The sequence below is a fragment of the Pseudochaenichthys georgianus genome, chromosome 16 (genome assembly GCF_902827115.2).
Source record: "Pseudochaenichthys georgianus chromosome 16, fPseGeo1.2, whole genome shotgun sequence".
Classification (NCBI taxonomy): Eukaryota; Metazoa; Chordata; class Actinopteri; order Perciformes; family Channichthyidae; genus Pseudochaenichthys; species Pseudochaenichthys georgianus.
The window spans coordinates 45083558-45110996 of NC_047518.2; the positions used below are offsets into that span (position 1 = coordinate 45083558).

General features: G+C 41.9%; 1 protein-coding gene across 2 annotated transcripts; it reads left to right on the top strand.

The window, feature by feature from the left end:
- Positions 1-935: 935 nt before the first annotated feature.
- Positions 936-18705, top strand: LOC139435368 (zinc finger protein 726-like). Of its 2 annotated transcripts, none has more exons than XM_071205999.1 (3): positions 936-1445; positions 2174-2239; positions 16756-18705. In XM_071205999.1, exons 2-3 carry the CDS (start codon positions 2207-2209, stop codon positions 17788-17790), a joined length of 1068 nt encoding a protein of 355 aa, XP_071062100.1. In that variant the 5' UTR covers positions 936-1445; positions 2174-2206; the 3' UTR covers positions 17791-18705. The 2 variants fall into 2 exon arrangements, with proteins under 2 accessions (XP_071062100.1, XP_071062101.1); XM_071206000.1 differs by having other exon boundaries at positions 936-1380.
- Positions 18706-27439: the final 8734 nt, after the last annotated feature.

Genomic DNA, 27439 nt, shown 5'->3' on the forward strand with positions numbered 1-27439 from the left:
CACACATTAAATAGGAAAATACTCTGAGCATGCGCAGTGTAGTTTTTGCAGTCACCGTTCACTTAGACAGTCAGAGGGAGGGGCAGGATCAGGGTTTGTCCCACATGGCTCTAAACAGCTCAATAGGCACACACTGTAGACACTAATGAGAAGAGCACAGACTAAAACAGAATTGTACAGACGAATCAGATGATTAAACATGATCTTAAAATATATTTAATTTATTTTTTAATTTATTTTTTGCATTTTGTTGTAATCATTATTTTAATACTTTCTGCTGACACTAGGTGGGGCTGTGCCCCACCTGCCCCTAATGACCAGTCGCCACTGGTTGTGCCTTTTCAGCAGCGATATCATATTTCTGAGAATGCAAAGTACACACATTATCTAATCAAACGAGGAAGTTGTGACTTAAATGATCCACTTGGCAGTGTGTGGCATCTTTGTTTATCTGACCATGAAGTACAACCAATTTTATCTGGGAATTTACAGTAAACCGCGAGCACACAACAAAAACAAGAGACATGGCAGCAACAACAACTACCTATCAACAGCGTAAACTCCCGCAGACAGTACACACGTTCATCCTCTGAACGTGTGTGAAGACGGAGAAAGTAAAGAATACAGTTTACGTTTAAATGTTAGCACCCCCCGAAGAGGCACAAGCTCTTACATTGAGTCTGGAGTTTCAATAAATTCTAGATCATCAGTAAAGTCTACGACCATATTTCGGAGGGATATGCTACATATTAACTTTCCATTTTATAGATTTCAGTTCTTCAATAACATTACTTAATTAACACTTCACTTTCCGGACACAGTTCCATTATATTCACTGTCGATTGTTATGTTTTAATAGTCTTTGCGGAATTTGGCCGTGTAAATTGTCCTCTTGTGTTGCCGTACAGCCAATGCGTGACGTCATTAGTAAGCGTACTATGGCTATGATTCCCGCCTCCAACCGTTCTTATTATACATCCATGCTCCAACCTAGCAACTGTACTACATTTAACACATGTATGCCTATCGGTACCAGTAAAGGAGGAAGGGAGGTGAGCAAACATAAGACAGAGAGCAAGAAATAGCACCCGAGGGTGGGGAAGGAGCCATAGCTAGCTATCAAGCTAAAGTAGCTACAGTTAGCAAACCCGAAAGGAGTGTAAGCAACTGTGGAGTTAAAGTCGCTACGAGAAGGAGAGTTGTGAGTGCTTAAGCTGTAGTAACGTGTGATTACAACGTCAGGTAGCTGCCGTGATCAAGAATTTGTAAAACGATCGATTTAGTTTAAGATAATATAAGCTATCAGCAGCAGAGCAGACACAACAGGATAGCCCGGAGTTGACAACAACAATTTGAAGTGACAACACGCTTACCGCAATAGTAAGTGACGGGATGCACCTTTAAAGTTCTTTGCAATCCGCCAAAAACTGTAAGAAGAAGAAGAGGTGAGTGCATTAAACATCTGCAGAGGTTTCATTAAGTGCATTTACAACTGTTAGTTTAGCTTACAGTTAATCACGGATCAGAAGTTATCTTATTTAACACAACAGCTGCAATCTTGGAAGAAAGAAACTCACAAAAAAACTTTAAAATGTGCTCCAAAAATAGTCTCAAATTATCTTTAAATAAAGGCTAAAAGCCATCGGCTAGCTTTATGAACGCAGCCCCAGGTGTGTGTGTGTTTTATTCTCATTCAGGTGGAGGAAATACCTTAATAATTACTTTCTCTAACATTATTATATCGTTTAGTTTGAGTAAACGCTCCCTTTCTACCTTCAGCATATTGTTTTAGTACGGTAACTCTTCTTTATTACCGTTAGCATTCTGGTTTCTGTTAGGTAACTCCTTTATGTTACAGGATGAATCCTCAGTTGATTGACTTGTTGTTTCTAGTCTCCTCCTGACTGACTGAGTCCTGGAGCTGTGAGTTTCTCCTCTTCAGTGAAGCAGCTTTATTACTGTCTCCTATTGTCGCAGACAAAGTAGCATTACATGGAAATACTCAAGTAAAGTAAAAGTACCTCTAAATAGTACTGAAGTACAGTACTTGAGTACATGTACTTAGTTACTTCTCACCTCTGCGATGAACCTACAAAGTAGCTGTAGATTAGTTTTGTTGTGTCTGTCGGTTGTCTTGTTTTGTGTCAGCTCTAGTTTTGTTGATTTATTTCAGAGACCCATCCGGAGAAGGAGCACTGAGAGCAGCATGGAGGAGAACAAAAAGACCCCTGGAGCTCAGGTCAGTGTGCACTTCATCACAATATATTCCTAATTCCAGCGTTTCCGCCAGGCGGGAGTCTTGCCGTCATTTGACGCCCTTATTCAGCTCGGAACGCCCTGAACTCGAGCCAAGGGCGCCCAAAAGAGTTTTTATCGCTTGAAATGACAAAAAGGACGAGGACATCCCTCTGTTGGAGGGGCAAAGCAGTCTGGTGGGATTCTTTTCTCCTCCAGCAAAGCGTGTTCCTGTGACGGAAAGTGTTCTGCCGGCAAGCCTTGGGGGTGCTGGAGCACGCGCGTGAACTGCGAGCACCGGAGCCTCGCAGCGGGGAAACTGAGGCTCTGGTAAACTGTGGTAACATGAAGAGCCGTTTGGGAGCCGAAAGAGCCGGCTCTTCTTAGTGAGCCGAGCCAAATGATCCGACTCACTAAAAAGAGCCGGAATTCCCATCACTAATACGTAAAGAGATAGTATCTATAAGGGAAGGCTCAATTCAAAATTCAAGTCCAGGGTTTCCCTCACATAGACGTTACTTGGGCCGTCCAGGTTTAACGGCCACCAAAGTATATTTCGCGACCCATTCATTATTATTTTTGTTTGTATCCGTCCGCGAGCACGACACCATCTGCAATCGATTTACTAGTGGACAATGATCCCTCGCTTGCTGTACCTGTTCGCTCTGCTATCGCGTGGAGGGTCTGCTAACAAGCGACCAACAGAAAGGTTCATGTTGTTGCACCTCACAAATGCCTAACACTGTTATAGGGATCGACCGATATGGCTTTTTCAAGGCCGATACCGATTATTAGTAATCAAGAAGACCGATAACCGATATTTGGAACCGATATACATTTGCAGTAAAATCAGATAATCTTGGTGTCAAAAGGTGGAATAACAAACTCCAACACAACTTCTTTGAAATGCATTTAAGCATATATTATGTTTAATGAACTTTTAAACATCTTACAACTGGTTTCCTCTCTGTGCCCTTTTCTTTAGTGCAGCCATCTGCAATGAGTTAGAGAGAGACAGAGAGTTCAAAGTGGGGCTGCAGGCTGACATCAATCAATGTTTATTTATATAGCCCAATATCACAAATGTTACATTTGTCTCAGTGGTCTTCACAGTTTGTACAGAATATCAGTATGGCAATACGACACCCTCTGTCCTTAGACCCTCACATCGTACAAGGAAAAACTTCCGGAGAAAACCCACAGTTTTATTATTGTTGACATGCTTAACTAACAATAATGCTTAATTTATTATATCAAAACAATTTTATTTTTATTTTATTTAACCTTTATTTAACTAGATAAAAGCATTGAGATAGAATCTCATTTGCAATGCTGACCTGGCCAAGAAGGCAGCAACGTTACACATAACACATAACACAAACATATAAAATACAGAGAACATAACTAAGAAAACAAAAGATAAAAAAGCAGTCACTACATTGTGCATTAGGACAGTAAGAAAGGTGCACTACTTATTACTGCAAGAGCAGCTGGTGGTAAGGACCTCAGACAACTTCAATCTAAAACATGCTATTGAGACAAGTGCCCTCAGTTTGAGGCGTGATGCCTGTCTATCTAGCATAACATCCCAATAAGCTGCTAGCAACTGCAAAACACTAGTGCTAGCTAATGTTTTGCAAAATATTAAAAGTGAAGCTGTTATAGTAGACCGTCAGTCTCGTAGCCTCACTTCTAATATTTTGCTAAACATTTGCTGGATACATGTTGGCTAGCTAATGAGCTTCACATATCAACCTGAAAACTGCGAGGCTCCACTCGCAGCCCCCCCCCCCCTCCGCACCACAGTTACTCCGCTGCGAGACACTACACACACCCCCAACTCTGACTGACTTCCCGCGTCCCTGTGTAACTGGAAAACTGATAGAATTGGATCATAAGATCGTGGTGTTTTTTGCAACTTCAGCTGAGGGGATTGGGATGTTTATTGAACTTCGGCTTTCAACGGACTTACCTTCGAAACACATGTATGGCTCTACCGCTCAGCGCTGCTGCTTGCTTCAGTCTGTGTCTGCGTTCTTTCGCACCTGCCTGTAATTTGAGAAGGTCCCGCCTCTCTGGCTGGCTCCCGCCCTGAAAATCTTCAGTGTTGATTGACACTTCAGTAATAGCCTATCAGATAGCGCTGTGGGCGGGACATTGCTCCTGGACACAGATGCCCCTTTCACACCAACGCCTGAAAAGTACCGGTTTTTCCTGTTCACATCGCAGAGGCACCGCCTCTTAGCTCCGGAATCCAGTTCACTTCCAGCTCCAAAATCTTTTCGGCCTAGAGGCAAGAGCTTCGGAGCTAAGAGGCGGCGTTGCTTACGTCGAGGCGTGCAGGAAACTAAACCCACCTCCCCTGAAGATGGGTCGACTGAAGAGTCTCGTCATGCCTGCCTACAAGCAGTAGTGCTTATAAACACACTTTATAAAGTCAGGCAGCACTAACCAGGCTTCGTGTGATTCTGTTTATTTGTACCTTACTTTGACCATCCGTTCACTGTTATTGATTATTGTGGAGAGACGCAGACGTTTTGTATAATAGCAGCTATCGGATGCAATCAATACATGGGCTGCACAGGTTGTCGTGTCCGACTATCACAAGTAGAATCATAATAAAAATAGGCCGGTAAAATGTGCCTGGAGAAAACGGTTTATGCCACAGTAGGATAGCAATAGCAAGTAGTCAGTTTAGCTTCGGTTGCTATGCTAACATCACCCATTTTATACCAGAGAAACTTTCATAACAACGTTGTGATGCCAAACAGCGTCAATTCAGACTGACACACATTCACTTAAGGGGAACTGGGGATATGTATCAGCTGCTTGTGTGACAGTCGGACAGTGAATACTTTAGAGCGGCCACTGCAGTTTGAGCTAACGGGGAGCTAACGGCAGAAGAAACTCCCGTGCAAGAGCAGCCAGCACTGCAGCGGTCGGTAAATGCCGCTGAAACACATTAATAAACAATGAATGTAATGTAATGTATAAGCTTGGAGAAGTCGTTATTTAATTTAATCTGGCTTCGTGTGATTAAAAGCAACACGATCATCGACCCGACGCAGTCCCCCATTGTTGTTGTTGTGAGCGCTTGTAACGCCGTTGGGGAGCAAATCAGCGATGTAAACGGTGACGTCATGATGCAGCAGCTGCAGCACCAGTCGGGCTCTGGGTGGTGTGAACAAAGCGGGAGCAGAAAAGGGAGACCGGAGCTGAAACAGAAAAGCTCTAGCTCAGAGCTAGAACGGGAAAAGCGCTGGTGTGAAAGCCGCAAGAGTGGTGACTGCAGCCAGAGAAACGGCCGCATCAGAGCCAAAGTTTTATCGGCAATTTGATAAAAAAAAGGCAGATACCGATAATCGTTCAAATGCAGGAGGGTCCAATTATCGGTCGACCCCTACACTGTTATCCCCAAATGAAAGATCACAACCGGTTTTGAAATATACAATATGAATGTACAATATGGTTAGATAGAGGTTAGAACGTTGTTGTATACGGTACGATTCTTTAATTGTCAGATCAAGTCTGAAATGTGACTTGCATCACAGCAGCTCCATGTGTAATATCAACACAGGCAAGGCAATTTTATTTATATAGCACTTTTCAGCACGTGGTGATTCAAAGTGCTTTACAGATTAAAAGCAAACGACATTTAAGAACAAATACAGCATAAATACATTATTAAAAATGCATTTAAAAACAGGCATAATAAGCAAAGGTAATGAAATAAATAAACACAGCAGGTACAGAATACATGACTGAAAAGGCATACTGTCGTGTGAGTATGGGCAGCTCAATTAAAAGCAGCGGCAAATAGGTGTGTTTTTATTCGGGATTTAAAAATAGGAAGTGTTTCGGCGGACGTGCACGATTTAGGCAGTTTGTTCCAAATTGTTGGGGCATAATAACTAAAAGCTGCTTTTCCATGTTTAGTGGTTATTCTCGGAACAGAGAGCAGACCCGACCTATAAGACCTGAGACTCCTGGATGCTTCATAGTGATGGAGGAGGTCGTCTATATACCTCGGTCCTAAGCCATTTAGTGATTTAAAAACTAGCAGTAGTATTTTAAAATCAATTCTTTGGCAGACTGGAAGCCAGTGTAATGATCTCAGAACCGGAGTGATGTGATCCACTTTTCTAGTGTCAGTGAGTACTCGAACAGCAGCGTTCTGAATCAGCTGCAGCTTTCTGATGGATTTTTTAGTGAGCCCTGTGAATACACTATTGCAGTAGTCGAGTCTACTGAAAATAAAAGCATGGACACGTTTTTCTAAATCCTGTTCCGACATTAGTTTTTTAATCCTTGATATATTCTTCAGGTGGTAATATGCAGACCTAATAACTGTTGTAATGTGACTGTTAAAATATAGGTCTGAGTCCATCACTACACCTAGATTTCTTGCTTTGGGAGTTAGTTTGTAGTCTGCCGACTGAAGCTCTGTGATTAATTTTAATCGGTCCTTCTTTGCTCCAAAAACAATGATCTCAGTTTTCAGAGGTAGCATATAAATATTAAAAAGCAAAGGTGCTAGATGGAGCCTTGAGGAACCCCGCATGACATATTTATCAGGGCTGATTTGTAATTGCCTATTGAGACAAAGTTTGTTCTGTCCTTCAAGTAGGAGCTAAACCAGTTTAGAACTGTTGCTGAAACTCCCACCCAGTTTTCAAGACGGTCTAACAAGGCAGGACTTGTTAGACTGCAGAGGCCGCAACTCCGGAAAGACAGGGCGAATCCACCAAACCCTCACGGTACGTCCACACAGCAGCGTTAAAAAAAATCTTCCACCGCTTCTACCCATTCACTTTGAATGGGGTGACGTCACTTTGCCTCACTTTTCCCCCCACTGCATTGTGGGAAGCAAAGCGGAGATTTCCAGGCATCTCAGGATTCAAAAGTTGATCAATGTTACATTTTTGAATCTTCTGAAGCTTTCGGTGGAAGCGTCAGCCAATCAAATCATATAGTACAAGCTCTAGCCAATCAAACCGCTGCTTGTGTGTCAGGGGCGGGAGATTCATGTGATTGGTTGTTGGTCGAGCTTCAGACACGCCCGCCGGCAAGCTTTTTCCAAAGCCGCTGTGTGGACGTACCGTCAGATGGCGTGCAGCGGTAGGTCTATGACATCTGATGCGTGGATAAGTCCCAGAAGAAGCCGTCAGGTATGCTTTTTGATGGACAAGCGCACCACCACGCTTTCCCCGTCGTCTAAAACGCTTTCGGTGAGGCAGGATGCAGGGCAACCGGCGCAGTTAGGTGGGAATATCCGACAGTAGAGGGGGGGAGGCGACTTACGGTTGGCAGATGTAGGTTCGGGCAGCAGTATAAACTCCAGTGAGGGTCTGAGGTGGAGGAGAGCTTTGCGATCATAGACGAGCAGAGACATTGACATACATGGAACAAAAGCAGGATAGCTAAAGGCAGAGTGCTGAGGGAGCGGCACAGGCGCCATCTTGGATCCCCCTAGTGATTGCTGACTCATGAAGAGTTTGATGGATGGAAGTGGTGGCCGGCTGAATCTCCGCCATAGGCGATTCTGAACACCTCCTCCCCTCCTTCCTCGGCTCTTTTTCCTGGTGTTTATACGCGGCTCCCGAGGGATGTCATCCAATAACGAAGAGCACAGATGGCTTGGTGTATTCGTAGGAGGCCGATCGCATTGTAGCTCTAGCATAGCCTCGTGGCTGTAGCAGCGTAGAGGCCGGGGCTCCTCGCCACACCTGTTTGTGCTGTCACTCAGGTGTGTCTTGGAAAGTTGTATGGCCAGAAGTAAAATGTAATCCACAGGTTTAAAAGCATGGTCTCTCAAAATGACGTTTCATACAGACACACCAAGGTTTAGATAATAATTAGACCAAAAAAACAAAACACAAGACGAACGGAGCATACTGAGACTCGCAGTGACAGGATGCCGTCTCCCTCTGTCTCCTGTATACCAGAGGTGGGAGTAAGTCATACATGTGCAAGTCTCAAGTTACTGGGGTGAGAGTCAAGCAAGTTATGTCCTACGAAATCCTGATGAAGAAGCCGTTTCCACATTTAAATCAGTGGTTATGAAAACTAGAGTTTTATTTTCAACATTAACAACAATGGAGAGTGGGGCTCTGAAATCATAAAACAGGTAATAGGGGGAATGTGTGTGTGTGTGTGTGTGTGTGTGTGTGTGTGTGTGTGTGTGTGTGTGTGTGTGTGTGTGTGTGTGTGTGTGTGTGTGTGTGTGTGTGTGTGTGTGTGTGTGTGTGTGTGTGTTTAAAACATAGCAGCCTGCGGTCGCTCGTTAGCTGTTCTAATGAAGGTAAACACAGTGAAGGCACAGCTCTTTGTAGCTGGTGCTGCTCTTCTCAGATTCTGCTGAGTTACACTGCCTCCTGGTGCTGCAGAGATTTCATGAAGTGAAGGGGGTTCTTCTATAAAACAGCTGTGGGCAGCAGATACTGTGAGTGTCACAGACATGAATACATAGGTCAAGGCAGACTGGTTCACAGACTCTCCTGTTTTGCTGATCCAGTGCTTGAACAAATAACTCTACACCCCTGGCCGAAATGTCCCTAAAAAAATGTGAGAGTTTGAAATGTATCTCAAATAATGTATGTATTTCCCCACATAAACATAACAGTCTGCAATGAAACGGCTGTCTCCTGTGCGCTCCACTTCCTACTTTCTCCTGCGAACGAGATTTTCTCTCTCTTTTTTTTCTTTCATTGCCCTCTAGGGGCTTCGTACAATACAAAAACAAATGCAAATATTTTATTTTAAAAAGTAAAGTCCTTTCGAGTCATCTGTCTCAAGCCTAAGTCAAGTCTCAAGTCATGAATACCAAGTCAAAGTCAAGTCGAGTCTTTTATCAATGTTAGTCAAGCAAGTCTCAATTAAAAAAATGCAACAACATTAACATTGACCTTTCTGTTGGTCGCTTGTTAGCAGACCCTTCACGCGATGGGAGAGCGAACAGGTACAGGCAGGAGCCACAAACCACAAAGAGACAGGAGTTTAAACTTCTTTGTTTTTGCTCTCCATCTCTGACAGTCTGGACACTGATGTTGATGCTGGCAAATGGCTTGGCGCCCACGAAGAATCCAGTACCTGCGTCTCATTTCCCCAAGTACCCGTTCAGGGCCTGGGTGAAGCAGTTTCTCGTCATAATGCTTGATGAGGAGTTTAGTTATGGCATGTTTTGGATCCAATATTATTGGATGGATACTGTCCTGGGTAAGGTTCTCTACTCTTCGAAGTCGACCACCTTTACTACTCTTTAGAATTGATTTATTTTTTCTTTTGAGGGCATTGCATTTTTCAGGGAAGCTCTCTGCTTGGGCCCTTTGAAGAAGATGTCTCTCTGAGTCTGTATAGCTTTGGGCTATGTTTGAAATGTTATCTGCCGCCCCATAGAGCAGATTCCTGGTATCGTTGACGAGGTCGTCCCAGGTATGGTACTTGGTTGGGTCGGGAGTTTTTGTGTCCATAGTCATTACTGCTCCGCAGAACATTGATTTTCGGATTTTCTCAACAGGCTCAGATTTAGTTTCAAGACATGGATTAGCTGGCCAACAGTTTGTATTAAGCAAGAGGAAAGACGGGCCCTGACTCCATCTGTATTTATGTGAAATTTCGACTAGAGTCAACATACCTCCAGCTCTTTGTGTCGGTCAGGGTCTGAATCTCAGCTATTATTGTGCCAACAAACACCTTGTAACGGCAAGAGTCGGATATTATCCATGATAGGACGGTGCTTGAATCTGTCCAGAGGGTCTGTAGAGGAATAGTGAGTTTGGTACTAAGGAGGTTGGCCAGTTGGGCACCAGATAGGGCTGCACATAGTTCAAGGCGTGGGATAGATAGCTGGCGCTTAGGGGCAACACGAGATCTGGCCATTATGAAACTTACATGAGTTTGATCATGTTTATCCTGCGTCTGAAGGTACGCAACAGCTGCATACACACGCTCAGAGGCGTCGCAGAAAACATGCACATGGTGGTCGGTGGTTGTGTTGGTGAAGATGTGGAGATAGCAGCGAGGGAAGTTGATGTCAGGGAGATTTTGCAGTTCCAACTCCCATGATTGCCATTTCCTCAATAGGCTTTCTGTCTTAATGACATTATCCCATCCTCTATCCTGCTTCCATAGATCCTGCACCAGTATCTTTGCACGGGTAGTGAAAGGGATTAGATAGCCTAAGGGGTCATATTGAGATGCCAAGACCTTGTAGATATTTCTCATTGTTGGTTGGTGATAAGTGATTGTTCTGTTTTTATAGCCCAGCGTTTCTTTGAGGCAGTTCCATTGAAGGCCCAATGTAGGCTCTTTAGGGTCTCCACCCTCTGAGAGCCACAACTCGTTAGTCTTGGATTTGGACTCTGTAGGGAGATGTTTTATAACGGATGGATCATTGCTAGCCCACTGTCTTATGTCGAAATCACCCTCTAAGAACAGAGGTCTCATTTTGTCGATGAGGGACTTTGCTTCTTGGGGGGAGTGAAAGCTTTGGAGGCAGTTATCAACATAGAAACAATTTTGGACTGATTCAAGGACCTCCTCGTTTCCATCACAATGATCTTTGACATGTTTTTGAACTGCAAAGGTGGCACAGCATGGGCTGCAGGTTGTTCCAAAAGGAAGAACTTGCCATTCATACACACTGGGTTCCTGTTCGAGCCGCATCCCTCTCCAAATGAAGCGCAACAGGGGTTTGTCCTCATTCAAAAGGCGTATCTGATGGAACATAGCCTTTATGTCTCCGCAGATGGCAATGGCATTTTGGCGGAATCTGAGGAGTACTACAATGAGTGAGGGACCAAGTGTTGGGCCAGGCAGAAGACATTTGTTCAGGGTTTGTCCCATGTATTCAAGAGAGCAATGTGTTCAACTATGTGATGTGGAAAATACCAGGTTTCCTGTGGTTGCTCAGCCTGCTCGTTGGGGATCCTTTGAACATAGCCAAGCTCTGTGAGTTTATTCAGTTCCTCCTGGTATTTCTCAGAAAGTTGTGAGTCTTTGGACAAGCGTCTTTCTGTGGTACAGAGACGAGGCAGAACGCATTCCTTGGGGGCTTGAAAGGCAGGCATATTGGGAATTCTCAGCAGGGGAGTGGCATAGCGCATTACACCATCTATTTCTACTCGTTCTGTCTTGGAATGAAGAAGAGCGAGAGCCATCTTGTCCTGTTTCGACCTTGTGGCTGTCTTTTCATTTGCATAGGGAAAGGTGTCCATCTGCCAGAGTCTTTCCACGTTCTTGAGTAATTCACTTTTAAGGCAGGTCAGTGTGAAGGGAAGAGTCTGTTGGGTTTGGATTAAGCTGGCTGGACCTTGGAGGGCCCATCCTAGCCTTGTGTGTACTGCCAGTGGGCCACCGGGGGGCCCAATGCGAATTGGCTCTGTGGCTGTGATGAGATGGGCATAGTCTGAGCCAATGAGGACAAGAGGGCATGTGTGGTCAATTGGCTCTAATGAAATGTCTCTGAGATGGTGAAACTGTTTTTGTAACTGTTTTACAGGGTAAGTGTGATCTGAAAGGCCGAGATTCTCAGCAGTGAATGCTCCGTTGATGACATGCCTTTCATTTGGCTGGTCAATAGGGGAGATTCCAAAGGAAACAGTTGCTCCACTTACTTGCACTGTGCATAGTGAGATTGTTTCAGGCTGTGTTGAGAGACCCAAACACTGGACAGCAAAGGGGAGCAGGATGGATCGATCAGCACCATCATCAAGGACTGCATGAGTTGTGAGGGTTCTGTCTCCGTTGTGGAGAAGTACATTGACAATTGTCAACATGACTTTATGGGAGCGGTTAGGTTTGTCCATGTAGAGAAGCTCTGAGGAGGGGGATGTGTACATCACTGTAGCTGATTTGTTTGAATTAAAGTCATGGAGAATAGTCAAGTGAATGTCCTTGCATAAATTACATGGCCTCTTTAAGGTGCATTTGTCCATTTTATGGATTCTTCCGCATTTAATGCATCTGCCTTTCTCTTTGATCCATTTTGAAATGTTCATTTTGGAGAGTCCTTTGAATTCTATGCATGAACCAAGGAAATGGTCTCTAACGTTACAGTAGGGGCAGTAGGGCTTAGGCCTTTCGACATTCATCCTTTCTTTGGTGTAGTATTTTGGTGTGCCATCCATTTCAGATGCTGTTGATAGATAGAGCAGACTTGTCGGGGGGGGCTGGCGTTCCTTTCCAGTCCATGGTTTCTCCTGTCTGCCATTTTGATAGGTCAAGGAGGGTATAGGTTTGGGTTGCTTGTGCAGTTAGAATGCCACGATTAATGCAGTGCTCAACACATCCATCTCTGTACTGCACAGGGAGTTTACTGAGGAGTCTGTCCACATGGGAACCACATCTTAATTTGCACCCATCAGGACCCTCTAGGGACAGCAGTATTCCAACCAGAGCATGGATTGGATAGACAGGGACAGATTATCAAAGGCTTCCACATCATTAATGCGAACAATGGGGGCATTTAGTATTTCACCTATTTCTCTCTGAACTAGCAGCCTTGGCTGACCATACTTTTCTTTGAGTGTTAAGAGGGCAGTGGAATATGGTATTGCGTCATGCATGCGGGATCTGGCTAATTTGCTAGCTCCTGAGTGCTGAACATGTTCCAAGAGTATTTGGTATTTATACTGCTCTGTAAGATGGGGGTGATTGTCGAGGGCCATTTTCATGAGGGCAAAATCCTTCTCTCTACCACTTTTGAACACAGGGATAGAGGGTCTTGGTATACCATAAGCAGAGGCTATCAGCAGATCTGTAACTTTTGGGAATTGAACATGCGGGTAAACAGATTGTTGCTGGGAGGACATGGCTTGCGTTGGCTGTAGACTACCAGTAAAGGTAGGTTGTTCGCTACCAGGCATGGATATCATATTGTTAGGGGCTTCAGCAGTGACCGAGGTCACAGGTCCATGGTGAATAGAAAGGGCACAGGGCATTACTGTAGCAGATGCAGGGTGAAAGGACGAAGGTAAAGCTTGGGCAGCCACATGGGGAGTTGACGTTGCTGCAGTTTCAGCAGTAGCTGCTGAGGCAAGAGAGGGAGCCTGGGAAGTGTATACGCTTTGCTGTATTGGTTGAGGCCTGGGAATGATTTGGGAGGCCTTAGGTAGTCCTCTGGAAAGGCTAAGTTGGGGAAGCAGGGGAGCTAAAGCTAAATGAGAGCGAGAGTCAGCATATGTCAAGTTTGGGGGGGCAGGAGTGAATATCCTGGATGGAGGCAGATCATAAAAAGAAGACGTTGCTCCATTTCCATGAAGAGATGAGGTTGTAGGACCACAGGCTCCTCCATCCTCTTCAGAGAGATTGTGTTTTATGAAACTAGTGACAAGTTGTGCTGACTCAAGCTCTTGTTCTTTAGTACGAATACGTCTGTTCATTTCAACCTGTCTGATCATTTTCTCTCTCACTTTGTGTGCATTTTCTTGAAATTGCTGAGCAGCTCTGGCCCTTTCATCAATTAACTTGCATTTTTCATCCAGCTGCTTATCCTCCAATTGCTGTCTTTTAAGCTCCTCCAGCTTGTCTTTTCTTCCCTTTTCCTGGAGAATACTGGCTTGGAGATCACTCAAATTAGGAGCGTGGCGGCTGTCTCTTGAATGTCGACTTGTATTAGAGCAGCCTGTAGGGACACTTGATGCCGACTCGCTGAAGTGTGTCCTCTTACTCCTTAAACTATGAGATACTCGGGATGCTGCCTTGCGCCGTGGAAAACCATAGTAATCAGGGGTCTATCTCTTTTTGGTCTAGCCCCTAGGTCACGATGGCTTATTGGCTTTGTCAGGGCTTTGGCTAATACTTCCAGGGGTACTGATTGCAGAATGAGATGAGGGGTAGGCAATAAGGGTGCAGGTGAAAGGCTCTGTTTGATGAGCAGGTGTGGATGGCCTAGGTGATGTTTGAGACGGGCCCTCCTGTAAGTAGAGCTGGGTTAAGTCTGGGACACCTTCGGATCCATCCATGTTCTCAGTAGAAATGGCCTGACCTCCATTGTTGGGTTCATCCATTGTCTGCATGTCATCAGTCCCGCAATCTGTCATTTGGTCACTGTGTGGAGTGTGGCTCAGTCTCTGGCTCGAAGGACCATTTGTTGGAGATGAATGTTCAAACTGGAGCCACAAACCACCAGGAGACAGGAGTTTAAACTTCTTTGTTTTACTGTTGCCAATGGTTCTAGTAGAAAGGTGAAACAAACTGATTACAGCATTTGCACATTAAAATAGTACTTCAATCAAATTCGAACTAAATTATATTCATTACTACATTGAACAACAAATGTGTTCAATACCATTGAGGTTACTCAAGTGCAAACATCAAAATTACAAAGAGGATTCTACTTACATTGGTAAATCAAAAGACACATGGCGAACAACTACCAAACACTCAATTCTGGTTTGGGTGTTTTGAGGACAAAGAGGAGGAAGTCCTCATCCAGGCCTCTATTTATATTCTGTGAGGAAGTTCTACCTGCTTCCCTACACAGTGCCTCTTGTGGACAGGAGGGTTACACACATGCAATTGCTAACAATATGGAAATGGGTTACTATTTTTAATGTATTTATGAACCTATCCATATGATTTTTAGTGGGGGTCGACCTCAAATCCTCTGGGGGGTCCAGGGGCATGCCCTCCCGGTAAGATTTTATTTTTTTGATTTTGGAGTTAAATGCATCAATCTGGTGCATTTTTAGGGGGAAATAAAGAGGCTAGATCTATGGAAACACCTATATGAAACAGAACTGTAAGGCAAGGCAAGTTTATTTATATAGCACTTTTCAACGCAAGGCAATTCAAAGTGCTTTACAAAAAAAAAATGAAAGCCATTAAGCATTAAAAAAGAAAAGCTAATAAAATAAACATTAAGGAAAAATACATGGATAAAAGTTACAGTGCAGTCTAAAATATGAATAGTTCAATTAAACATTACAAGAAAAAGTACATGGATAAAAGTTACAGTGCAGTTTAAGATATGAATAGTTCAATTAAAAGCAGCGACAAAAAGAAAAGTCTTCAGCCTGGATTTCAAAGTAGTAAGAGTTGCAGCGGACCTGCAGGTTTCTGGGAGTTTGTTCCAGATATTTGGAGCAAGTAAGAGTTGCAGCGGACCTGCAGGTTTCTGGGAGTTTGTTCCAGATATTTGGAGCAAACTGTATACATTTCAATAATCAATAATACATTTCAATAATCATAAAATCATGGCCATAACCAATAACATACCATTTCCAATATGAAAAAAACACTGAAACTTGTTTATTAATTTATTTTTGGTTAATTTATAGTTGTGAGTATGTCTGTGCTCCTGAATCAGCCTCTCCTGTCTCCCTCCTCTCCCCCTGCTCCTCTTTGAGGCAGCAGCAACGACTAGTTTTCTCTCAAGTTTTAAAAGTGTATCTTACCTTTTTTTCACCTAGTTAACTTTTTATTTATTTATTCATGCATATTTTACTAATCATATTACATTTCATTTAGCTGACGCTTTTATCCAAGGCGACTTATAATGACCGATTACAGGGACATTCTCCCTGGAGTAGCTAAGGGCTAAGTGCCTTACTCAAGGGCACACTAGTGGTGGTGTTCCTGGTGGGATTTGAACTCACAGCCTTCCAATCTTCAGCCCACCTCACTATCCATTAGACCAATCACTACCCTCTCAAATGGAAATATGTGTTTACATAAATGGTGACCACACCGTTTGAGACCCACTGAGAACTTAGACTAAGTTAACCATCTAAACACTCAGAGAGTCCTTTACCTCACCTGAGCTGAGGTTATCCCGAGCTTGAATGACACACAGAGACCAATCAAGGGCTTTGATTTATGATCTGTATGACAGTAGGGTTGCCAAAAACTGACCATGATCAAAATCGATTATTCGGCAGCCCTGGCGAATAATAATCGATGATTCGACCGCAGTCGTGCAGAGCAATCTGCTCTGCACGCAGGCTTTCTCCAAGTTTACAGTAAAACAAACTGGTGGTGTGACCAATGGCTATTTACAATTATTAATACTATTATTAGCATTAGTCTATATTTTGGTTGAAACCAAGCCAGAAAAAATAAACATAAATAATAATTAAAAAATATATAAATAAAATAGATTTTTAAAAATAATATTCGATTATGGAGACTGTAACGAATATTCGAATAATCACTGGCATCCCTATATGACAGTGGCCATGTCGGCAGGCCACATCATGTGGACAGCCAGTCACCCTGTGTGAGGCAGGCCACTTAACAGGCCAGAAGGAGGCGAGATCAGAGCAAGGGAGCGAGGGATCATTGTCCACAAGTTAATCGATAGCACATGGCATCGTGGGCACGGACGAACACATTTTTTTTAAATTAAAACTAAAAAAAACTAAATGGGTCGCGAAATATACTTGGGCGGCCGTTAATATACCTGGGCGGCCCGCCCAAGTATAGTCTGTGTGGGGAACCCTGGTGAGTTTTTATTGTGTTAACTTGTGTATTTATGCTTTTTAGATTGACTTTCTCTCTTTCTCTGTCCGTCTGTTCTAGAAACTGAAAGGAAGAAAGAGACATCACAGCTGTCAGCAATGTGACAAATCTTTTTCAACATCTGGAGAATTAAAGATCCACCTGCATATTCACACAGGAAAAAAAACGTACAGCTGTGAAGAGTGTGGGAAAGCTTTCACTACATCATGTAATCTCAAATCACATCAACGTATTCATGCTGGAGAAAAACCTTACAGCTGTGAAGAGTGTGGGAAAACTTTCACTACATCAGGTGCTCTCAGATCACATCAACGTATTCACACGGGAGAAAAACCGTACAGCTGTGAAGAGTGTGGGAAAACTTTCACTCAATCAGGTGCTCTCAGATCACATCAACATATTCACACAGGAGAAAAACCGTACAGCTGTGAAGAGTGTGGAAAAACTTTCACTCAATCAGGTGCTCTCAGCTCACATCAACGTATTCACACAGGAGAAAAGCCGTACAGCTGTGTAGAGTGTGGGAAAACTTTCACTCAATCAGCTCATCTCAAATTACATCACCGTATTCACACGGGAGAAAAACCGTACTGGTGTGAAGAGTGTGGGACAACTTTCACTACATCAGGTCATCTCAAATCACATCACCGTATTCATACTGGAGAAAAACCTTACAGTTGTGAAGAGTGTGGGACAACTTTCTCTAGATCAGATGCTCTCAAATCACATCAACTTATTCACAAGGGAGAAAAACCGTACAGCTGTGAAGAGTGTGGAACAACTTTCTCTAGATCAGATGCTCTCAAATCACATCACCTTATTCACACTGGAGAAAAACCTTACAGCTGTGAAGAGTGTGGGAAAATGTTCACTCAATCAGGTGCTCTCAAATCACATCACCGTATTCATACTGGAGAAAAACCTTACAGCTGTGAAGAGTGTGGGAAAACTTTCACTACATCAGGTGCTCTAGAATCACATCACCGTATTCACACTGGAGAAAAACCGTACTGGTGTGAAGAGTGTGGGAAAATGTTCACTCAATCAGGTGCTCTCAGATCACATCTTCGTGTTCACACAGGAGAAAAACCATAGTGGTTTTAAGAGTGTAGGGCCCTGATTTAAGCTTATTTTGTTTTTTCACAGTTTACAATAAACAACTCCCATCTATTGGCCATGCGTTGGGTGATCCTTTTTTCCTTTTACTGATCCCATCCCAACGGCGCCTTCTGTTGACGTAACAGGCATAATGTTCACTGTTCCTTTCATTTTCGTTTGCTGGCTGTCCTTCTGCTGACAGGACGCTGATTCAAACAGCTGACATTATTGCAGCATTAAATCCAAGCCATTGTCCAATACAGCTTATGTATCCAATATACAGTCCAGTTTTAGTGCTGCACATACCCGGCCACTTTCTCAGTCTTGGTTCTCGGCGTCTCCTTTCGCCTTCTTGATGAGCGCAGGTGGTGACAATCTCCAGCTGATTGTGGGGTGTTGTCCAGCTGATCCGGGGTGACGGTGTCAGTTGTGAAGTAATCCAATGCGATATGTTTCTTATATTGTTCAGTTTCACTCAGAGTACTATTCTACTTAATGTAATGGCAATTTAAATGTTCCAGTGTCCTATATCTTTATGCCATTACTTCACAGGAGGGTTTAGAGTGATCCTGACGCAGACACAAGCGTATGAAGTTCCGGTCTTTTGCTGCAGTTTTAGAATGATGTTTTATTGCTTTACATACCAAGGTTAAAGTACACTGTGTCAATAGTTGTAGTATGAGCATCTGTCTGGGCTGGCCGTCTGGTAGAATCGGTATGCTCTTCCTCCTGTGTCAGTAAAGTGGAACTTCTGTGTGAACTATTCATATCTTAAACTACACTGTAACCTTTTTATTCATGTATTTTTTCTTTTATTATCTTTTACTGTTTATAAATGCCTTTGTCTGAATGTCTTTCATGTTTGTAAAGCACCTTGAATTGCCTTGTATTTAAAGGTGCTATATAAATAAACTTGCCTTGTGTCCTCTTCCTCTCCTGTCACCAATGACCCCTTTTATACACCCGGTGCAGCTAAACCCCGCCACTAAGTGTTCAAAAATAATGTTGCACTATACATATACATATGGTAAACTGAGACACCAACAACGCCCATAAAATGGCTCCTACAAATAGTGTGGGAACACGTTTTCTTAAAGTATTCACCTTAAAGTCCATGAGCGAGTTTCACTGTTCATTAATCTGCTTCATGAATCTAGAACATATTTACGATGTTTTCAGTTTGATTCTATTCTCTTGTTGAAATGATCAGACTACCAAAAATAAAATGGCCTTAGAAATAGACTTGCATCCCTGCATATTTTTTGTGTTTTGCAGCATATTATAAACATGTCATTCCCTTATTTTCAAATATCACAGGTTGTGTAGTGATGTATTTTAGGTGTACTGTCCACATCGCAGACCTGAAGTCGTGCAGTCAATGTATGCAAAGTGTACAGGGCCTTGGTCGCCTACCTGTCCACTTTCATACCTGAGATCCTGCAGCCATTTCTCAAAGATGGTGTGGCATATAGGGAGGTGCAATCTCCTGATGATATAGACTGTATTATAGTGGAAATCTGCAACCCTAGAAAACAAGATAACATTAGGATTAGTACACAGGGGGAAAGTCTCATGCCTGGATCTGACATTAGTGTCAAACTGTTTGGTTCATACATGCGAATGGTTTGTTTTGAATAACTCCACTGTAGGAAGTGACCATTATCCAGTGCTTACTAAAATGATAATGTGTATATAGGAAGGAAGGTGTAATAACCAGGTGGTGCTTTGCTAAAGCTGATTGGGGGAAATGTAGGATATGGTGTGAGGAGTCGGTACACCTGCTAACATCAGAGGGAAGCATAGAGGTCATTACAAGCCAAATATAACGCAACATATACTAAATGCAGCAGAGAACAGTATACCCAAAACAACAACCAAGGGTAGGAAGAAAGTGGTGCCATGGTGGAATGAGGAATGCAGCAGGGCTATTAAAGAGCGAAATAATGCATTTAGAGAATTAAAGAAAAACATGACACAAAATAATGTTATAGAGTTTCAAAGGAAATGGGCAGCTGCTCGAAGGACAATCAAATATACACAAAAGAGAACATGGAGAGAATTGTGTTCTACCATTGGCAGAGGAGTAACATTAGGTGATGTCTGGTCCATGTTTAAGCGGATGAGTGGGAAAAGAAAGCCATTACAATTCCAGCTTTGGTTGATGGGGAGAGGCTGGCAGTGACAGGTAAAGAGAAGGCAGATATGTTAGGAAGGACACTTGCAGCAGTACATAGTGGGGGGCATCTCAGTGATATTCATAGACAGCAAAAACAGCAGTTACTAGCAGAGAATGAAAACGTGAAGGAGAAGAGACAGGATAATAGGTCAGCTCTGGATGTGGAATTAGTAAGAGTGAGTAACGATGTGGGAAAATGAAAGAGATAATGGCAATAGTGTACTTTGACATTGAAAAGGTGTATGACTTTATGTGGAAGGATAGGTTACTGATCAAATTGAGTAGAATGGGTATTGGAGGGAGAATGCACAATTGGGTAGGGCCTTTTTAACAGACAGGACATTTAGAGTAAAGGTTGGAGCAGATATTTCCAATTATTTAGAGAAGATTTATAATGTTTATGTTAACTTCGAACAAATGTAATGCTTATCATCCTGTGTCCTGTGTGTGAAATGAGTGTTTAGCGCTTGTCAGGGTAAAAAAGATTCCAGGGTATTTCACCTAAAGCAAGATAACTTACAAGAAACGGGAGGATGCTTTTATAAGATAGCACTTCTTTGTTTATCGGCTCGCTGTTGCACACACACACACACACACACACACACACACACACCACAAAAGCTATATAAACGGATACATTCACACATTTACAAAGAGCTTTATGTAGCTGTGGTTGAAGACTGTCACTATAGGAAACAGGCAGATGAGAGAGTATGCCAAATCACCAGCTAATGAAAGAACAAATAGACGGGCACAAAGAGATCCAGGTCAGAATACTTCAAGTAAGTTTAAGTTTTTTTTTTTATCTCTGACCCTTTTACATTTGTACTTTAGATGGCAGCTCGTAACTGTTTTTCCATGTGAATAATTTATTTGGGTTTCGCAAGCTTCCTTAACCCTTAGATGCAAAAGTGGGTCTTTTTTGACCCGGTGAATTGTCTTTGTAATTAAATTTTTTATCATTTCATATTCCTCAAAAAAAAATGTTTGGATATCATGCCATTCATTACATTACATTACATTACATTTAGCTGACGCTTTTATCCAAAGCGACTTACAATAAGTGCGTTCGACCAACAAAATACAAACTTGAAGAAAACAGAATCATAAAGTACATCAGGTTTCATAGAGCAAAAACATTTCAAGTGCTACTCAACTGGCTTTAGATAAGACAGTCCTTTATTAGTATATAAGTGCTTTGTTAATAGTTCTATCGCTCGAAGTGGAGTCAAAAGAGATGAGTTTTCAGTCTGTGCCGGAAGGTGTGTACGCTTTCTGCTGTCCTGATGTCAATGGGGAGCTCATTCCACCATTTTAGAGCCAGGATAGCAAACCCACGTGTTTCTGCTGATGGGAACTTGGGTCCCCCTCGCAGTGAGGGTGCAGCGAGTCGTTTGGTTGATGCAGAGCGGAGTGCACGTGCTGGGGTGTACGGTTTAACCATGTCCTGGATGTAGGAAGGGCCAGATCCATTCGCAGCATGGCACGCAAGGACCAGTGTCTTGAAGTGGATTCTAGCAGTTACCGGAAGCCAGTGGAGGGAGCGGAGGAGCGGCGTGGTGTGGGAAAATGTTGGAAGGTTGAAGACCAGACGAGCCGCTGCATTCTGGATGAGCTGCAGAGGTCGGATGGCACATGCAGGTAGACCAGCCAGGAGGGAGTTGCAATAGTCTAGGCGTGAGGTGACGAGAGCCTGGACCAGAACCTGCGTCGCTTTCTGGGTCAGTTGGGGACATATCCTCCTGATGTTGTAAAGCGTGTATCTGCAGCAGCGGGTTGTAACAGCTATGTTTGCAGTGAAGGACAGGTTGTTATCTAGGATCACACGCAGATTCCTTGCAGTCTGAGTCGGGGAAACAACAGAGGTGCCGATGTTGATTGTTATTCAACATTTTCATTTAAATTGTGTACATTTTAAGAAATTGTAGTTTTTGTATTACTACCCTAAGCTTTAATAAGTGGGTCAAAAATGACCCGCATGCATTTTCTATGGAATCCTATGGGAACGTTTGATTATTATCACCTGTGGCTGTCAGGAATAGACCACACAGACTACATCACAAGTGACACCTCTCAGGAAGATTATTTTACACAGCAAGATCTGATACCTGTCAGTATAATAATAAGAATACATTATATTTGTATAGGACTTTTCAAGGACTCAAAATCGCACAATATAAGGGAAGGTTAGGGTGGGGGGTATAGGACTATCAAACTTGATCAACCGGCATGGATTGTTGGGGGGGGGCTATGAGTTGTCGGAGTTGAGAGGCCTGTTAATTTATTCCGGCAAATTACTCAGACCTACTAATTGACCTAATGGAAGCTATTGAGTCCCCGTAAGTTCACTGCTTGGCTCAGATCCACCAACGTCAGCAAGATCTCACCTCTACTAACTCCTGAAGAACCAGGTTCAATTAACTGCTGTTTCAATTCAGACGACCCGCTAAATCTGTTTAAGCGATCCCAGGCATATACAAATTAAGAATATGTGAAGAGAAAAATAATAATATAAATAAAAACAATGATAAAATAATATAAAGGTTGTTTTTGCCATTTCCTCTTTGATTTTGAGGTATTCCCCATTCAAGGTCTAATGAACCCTATGCTAATAGACAGAGTTTTGTCTTGCTTCTTTCTTTGCATAATGCACTAAGGATTCTAACAGTGCTATGACTAAATCCTTTGCAATTGAGATATTGCTTGTTACTAAGATTTAAAATCCCTCTTTTGCTCTATAAAATATCCCTTGGTACACAATTTATTGTTTGTAGCCTTTATTTAACCAGGTGAAAGCCCCTTGAGTACAAAAGATCTCTTTTTCAAGGGTGACCTGCAGTTATCAAGACAAATTCTAAATACTTGCAGGAAGATCCCACAAAAAGCCCTCCTCTCCTGTGGAAGAAAGCACGTATACTGCCACGGTGTGTGTGCAAAACACTCTGAGAACCGTTATGCTATCTACCGCTCAAGGACAGATGTCTAATAACAATGTGACCGTGTGAAGACAGATTTCTAACTTTCCCATTACTTCTGTATATAAGCTTTGCTAACACATTGTATGGCGCACACTCACGCAGACTATTCTATGCTCTGTGAGACCTGTGTCTATTTTTATTGTATCTTATGTATTTGAAGCTTCAAATAAATAACTAGAAAGACAGCTCTGTCTGATTCACCATTTATTTGTTTTGATCACTTTGACTTGTACTCTCCACGGTGTTGGGTCCTAGATTTCCATAACACACTCCAAGGAAAAGCCTCACAGTCATCACAACATCAAACGTACAGTGGTTATAATGCCATTGATGGAAATCGTGCCAGCTACTGGGAAAAGGCTTCTTGTACCCACACAAACCACAAATTGAACCCATGGTGGCGACTGGACCTGGGCAAAACCCACAACATATTTTCTGTTAAGATAACCAACTACAAAAATAACCCTTTATATATTAATGGAGCAGAGATAAAAATTGGAGATTCTCTTGATAACGATGGCAACAACAATCCGAGGTACAGTCCATTCACTTTATTACTACTGTAGCTCTTGTTATAATGGATATCATTATATTTGTAACCACTGTGCAGTAACTTGAAATGATGTGTGTCTTTAGAGAATCCATGTATTTAAATTGTCTTTAACTATTTTCTTCTTCTGCTAGGTGTGCTGTGATCTCAAGCATGCCTGGAGGTTTTACGGAAACATTCCAGTGTAACGGGATGGACGGTCGCTACGTCAACATCGTCATTCCTGGAAGAACCGGGTACCTGGCACTCGGTGAGGTGGAGGTGTACGGCTCCAGGCTGGATTAGGTCTGAATAGGTTACACGTGTATCAATGACCTTTGATACAGCTGTAGCTCTTGTACAGACTTGTATTGCTAGCTGCAGATGGATGGGAGTTCGAGCTTTGTAAACCTGAGGCACTCCAACACAAAAAGTAATGTGACTTGCCAATCAACATGAACAAAAACAGGATAATGTCTTTTTATCAATCAAGCAATCAAGTCAGACCCTAATGGGGACATTATAATCATGTAACAATTAATTAAGATCAACCAGTTTCACTGAGTCATGTCAGTAATCAGTGTGGAAAATTAAAAACGTTGAAATGCTTTTATATTTGATTTGTATGTGTGTTTAATATGTATCTTGCCAAATATTAGGAACAAGAAAGGGTTAATGTTTTCCTCTCAATTTTTGTACATGTATTTCAACTGTCTAATTTATACAACATGTGGCATTGCGTGGAAAATAAGTCAAGGGACATTGTAATTGTTGAGCATATTTGTATAATAACAAAGTCATGTTTGAGTTCATGTGTATGACATCAGTAGTTATACAAATGCCACTTTCATCTCATTAGTATGCATGGAATGTGAGGTCGCCCCGCCCCTTTGTTTCAATCCAACCTGATCTCACCAGAATGCGTGACTCCACCACGACTTCTTAACACCACAATGCATGGTGGAGTCACGAACTTTGTTACATTTGCGTGTCGGCACCACGCAAACAACCCCAATGTAAAGTGAATGAGGCTCCTTTGTCGTGGTGCACACACGCATTTCTACAACGTCCCGCAGTGAGATTTTATTCTATACAACGTTTTTTAAATCTACTTTATAGCGTGTAGTAACTCACGGAGGCTTCTTTTATTTTATTTGTATTCATAATTATTTTTATTTTTCGTCAGAATGTAAAAATTACATTAGTTACGAATTTGTGTTCTCAAAAAACAGTGCATTGTGTGTAATGCAACTGTTAATTTTATTAAATTAGTTTGTTTTTAAGGAAGGCCAGAGCTTCAGCTGTGTCAAATAGATTGTTCCCTTTAGTTAACGTTATTTAAAAGATAATGATCATGTCTTGTATTACGAGCGTCCATTCCCATTGGATAACGGAGAATTTTACACCCGGAAGTAAGTAGCCTATTCTCCTTACTGTGGATTGATTTTACAGTGATATCTGCACTACTCATCGACTAAAAAACACCAAATTGTCCTTGTTAATTAACAAGGACATTGTGTACAATGCTTTTGTATTTTCCCCCTTCGATTCGGAGAAACAAATATTCTTTCTGAGTTTTTGGACGGCAGAAGACACTACACTACCCAGAGTCCTCAGCTATCGTTTGGGACTACACCATGAACCCCGTGATCAGCCCTCAAGCTCTTTTATTGGTTGACCTCCAACTGCATTCCATATGAATAAAAAACGTTTCGTAAAAGAGAAAATCATACTTTATTCAGCAGTGCTTGCTTTACTCTTTGATAGTCATCACATGAATGTATTGTAATAAATGGTTTGGCTGCATTACATATTACACATCTGTCTTAGTTCTTTATTTATCTACAGAGATCGGGCATCATAATAGACCGGAAACTATTCTTTTACCGTTCTGTTTTAATTTCACAATAAAGTTAGTAGTAATATTTTGTTTTGATATTATTGTTTTTTATTAACTACTAGACCGCTGAGTCATGTTAAGACCATCTTTTTTTGGTTGCTATGGGTTTTTTCCATCGCTTTTGTGTTACAAATATCAAAACAATAACAAAATAATATTCGTCGTAAACTAAACCGGAAACAGCAGTATATTTTATTTTGTTAACACTGTAAACTTGAAAGCCTTTTAACCTATGCTTTTAACCCAAACCACCTACTGGTTAAAGCACGTTATTACACGTTTAGAGTAATTGCAATGCAGGAAGATTGTGTTGCTTTTTAATGACTGTTTAAAATGCCTTTTTCTTAATGTCTTTCATTTTTGTAATGCAAAATGTGAACGCTTTTGAATGTGTTATATTTTATGAAAACATTCAAATATTAAGAGTACATACAAAATAGTGGGAAAGTAGAAGGTCAATTATATAAATATAGAATAGAAAATATCAAGAAGATACTCAAATGATATCTAGAGTAAAACAGTTTAGTGCCTGATAGGAGGATGTGCTAACTAATAAGGCTTTATTTAAAGAAATGTGCAGAATACGACAGTGTAATGGTGGAAGTATACACACATTGATAGATGTCTTGTAATGCACTGTTGATGAACCTGTGACCCAAGTTTGTCATTCATTGCATAACTACGCTATTGTGTATATGATATGTCAATAAAGCTTAGAAAATCTTGAAAGGGACGTGCAAAATAGCAATTATATACAGTCTTTAATGAACTATTAGAGAATAACGAGTAATGAATATGCTTTAAACGGATCTGCAGATAAATATTTAGTCTTCTCAAGCACCAACTATCAAATATCTCGCCTGATTGTTGGCACTTGACAATCACCTTCACTGAATTTCATTCAGGTGTAACTAAAGTCTGATTTAAAGGTTGTTTATATTTCACATCATTAATCCAAATCTGTAAAGTAACTAAAATAAAACGCTTCTGTCTGCTGCAGTCTGGCAGGGGGTACCACAGCATTCGGACTAAAACCACCAGACACAGAGACAGCTTCATCCCAGAAGACTATTAAACACCTGAACTTAGAAATAACATTCATCTGGCTGCTACTTAGAAATTATTTATCTAATATATCATATTCCAATCACTTGTATATAGACTCTTATTGCACTATTTCACTATTTTTTCTGTGTATCTGTTTTATTGCGTAGCACTGTTGGAGGAGCCTGTGACCTAAGGGGGGAGGGGGGTAGGACACGTTCGATTCCTGTTCTGAATAGTGTGCCGTCGATGGGTTTCATTCCATTTCAAAGTCCTTTTTGACGCTCTGTGTAAACGTCGCGCATCCAATCACAGAGGTTGAGGACTGATCACGGGGTTTGTCAAGCTAAGCACATGGTGTAGTTCCAAACGATAGCTGAGGATTCTGGGTAGTGTAGTGTCTTCGGCCATCCTAAAACTCCGAAAAAATATTCGTTTCTCCGAATCGAAGGGGGAAAATACAAAAGCATTGCACACAATTCAAACCAATCAATGTTGTGTAATTAACAAGGACAATTTGGTGTTTTTTAGTCGATGAGTAGTGCAGTTATCACTGTAAAATCAATCGACAGTAAGGAGAATAGGCTACTTACTTCCGGGTGTAAAATTCTCCGTTATCCAATGGGAATGGACGCTCGTAATACAATACAGAGGACATGATCATTATCTTTTAAATAACGTTAACTGAAGGGAACAATCTATTTGACACAGCTGAAGCTCTGGCCTTCCTTAAAAACTAACTAATTTAATAAAAATCACAGTTGCATTACATACAATGCACTGTTTTTTGAGAACACAAATTCGTAACTAATATAATTTTTACATTCTGACGAAAAATAAAAATTATTATGAATACAAATAAAATAAAAGAAGCCTCCCGTGAGTTACTACAAGCTATATAGTAGATTTTAAAAACGTTGTATAGAATAAAAGCTCACTGCGGGACGTTGTAGAAATGCGTGTGTGCACCACGACAAAGGAGCCTCATTCACTTTACATTGGGGTTGTTTGCGTGGTGC

Bases quoted from the DNA above. Each gene is read 5' to 3' on its own strand.
- LOC139435368 (XM_071205999.1), top strand. From the start codon at position 2,207: ATGGAGGAGAACAAAAAGACCCCTGGAGCTCAG. The intron at 2,240-16,755 runs GTCAGTGTGCAC...CGTCTGTTCTAG, and splicing joins AAAAGACCCCTGGAGCTCAG to AAACTGAAAGGAAGAAAGAG.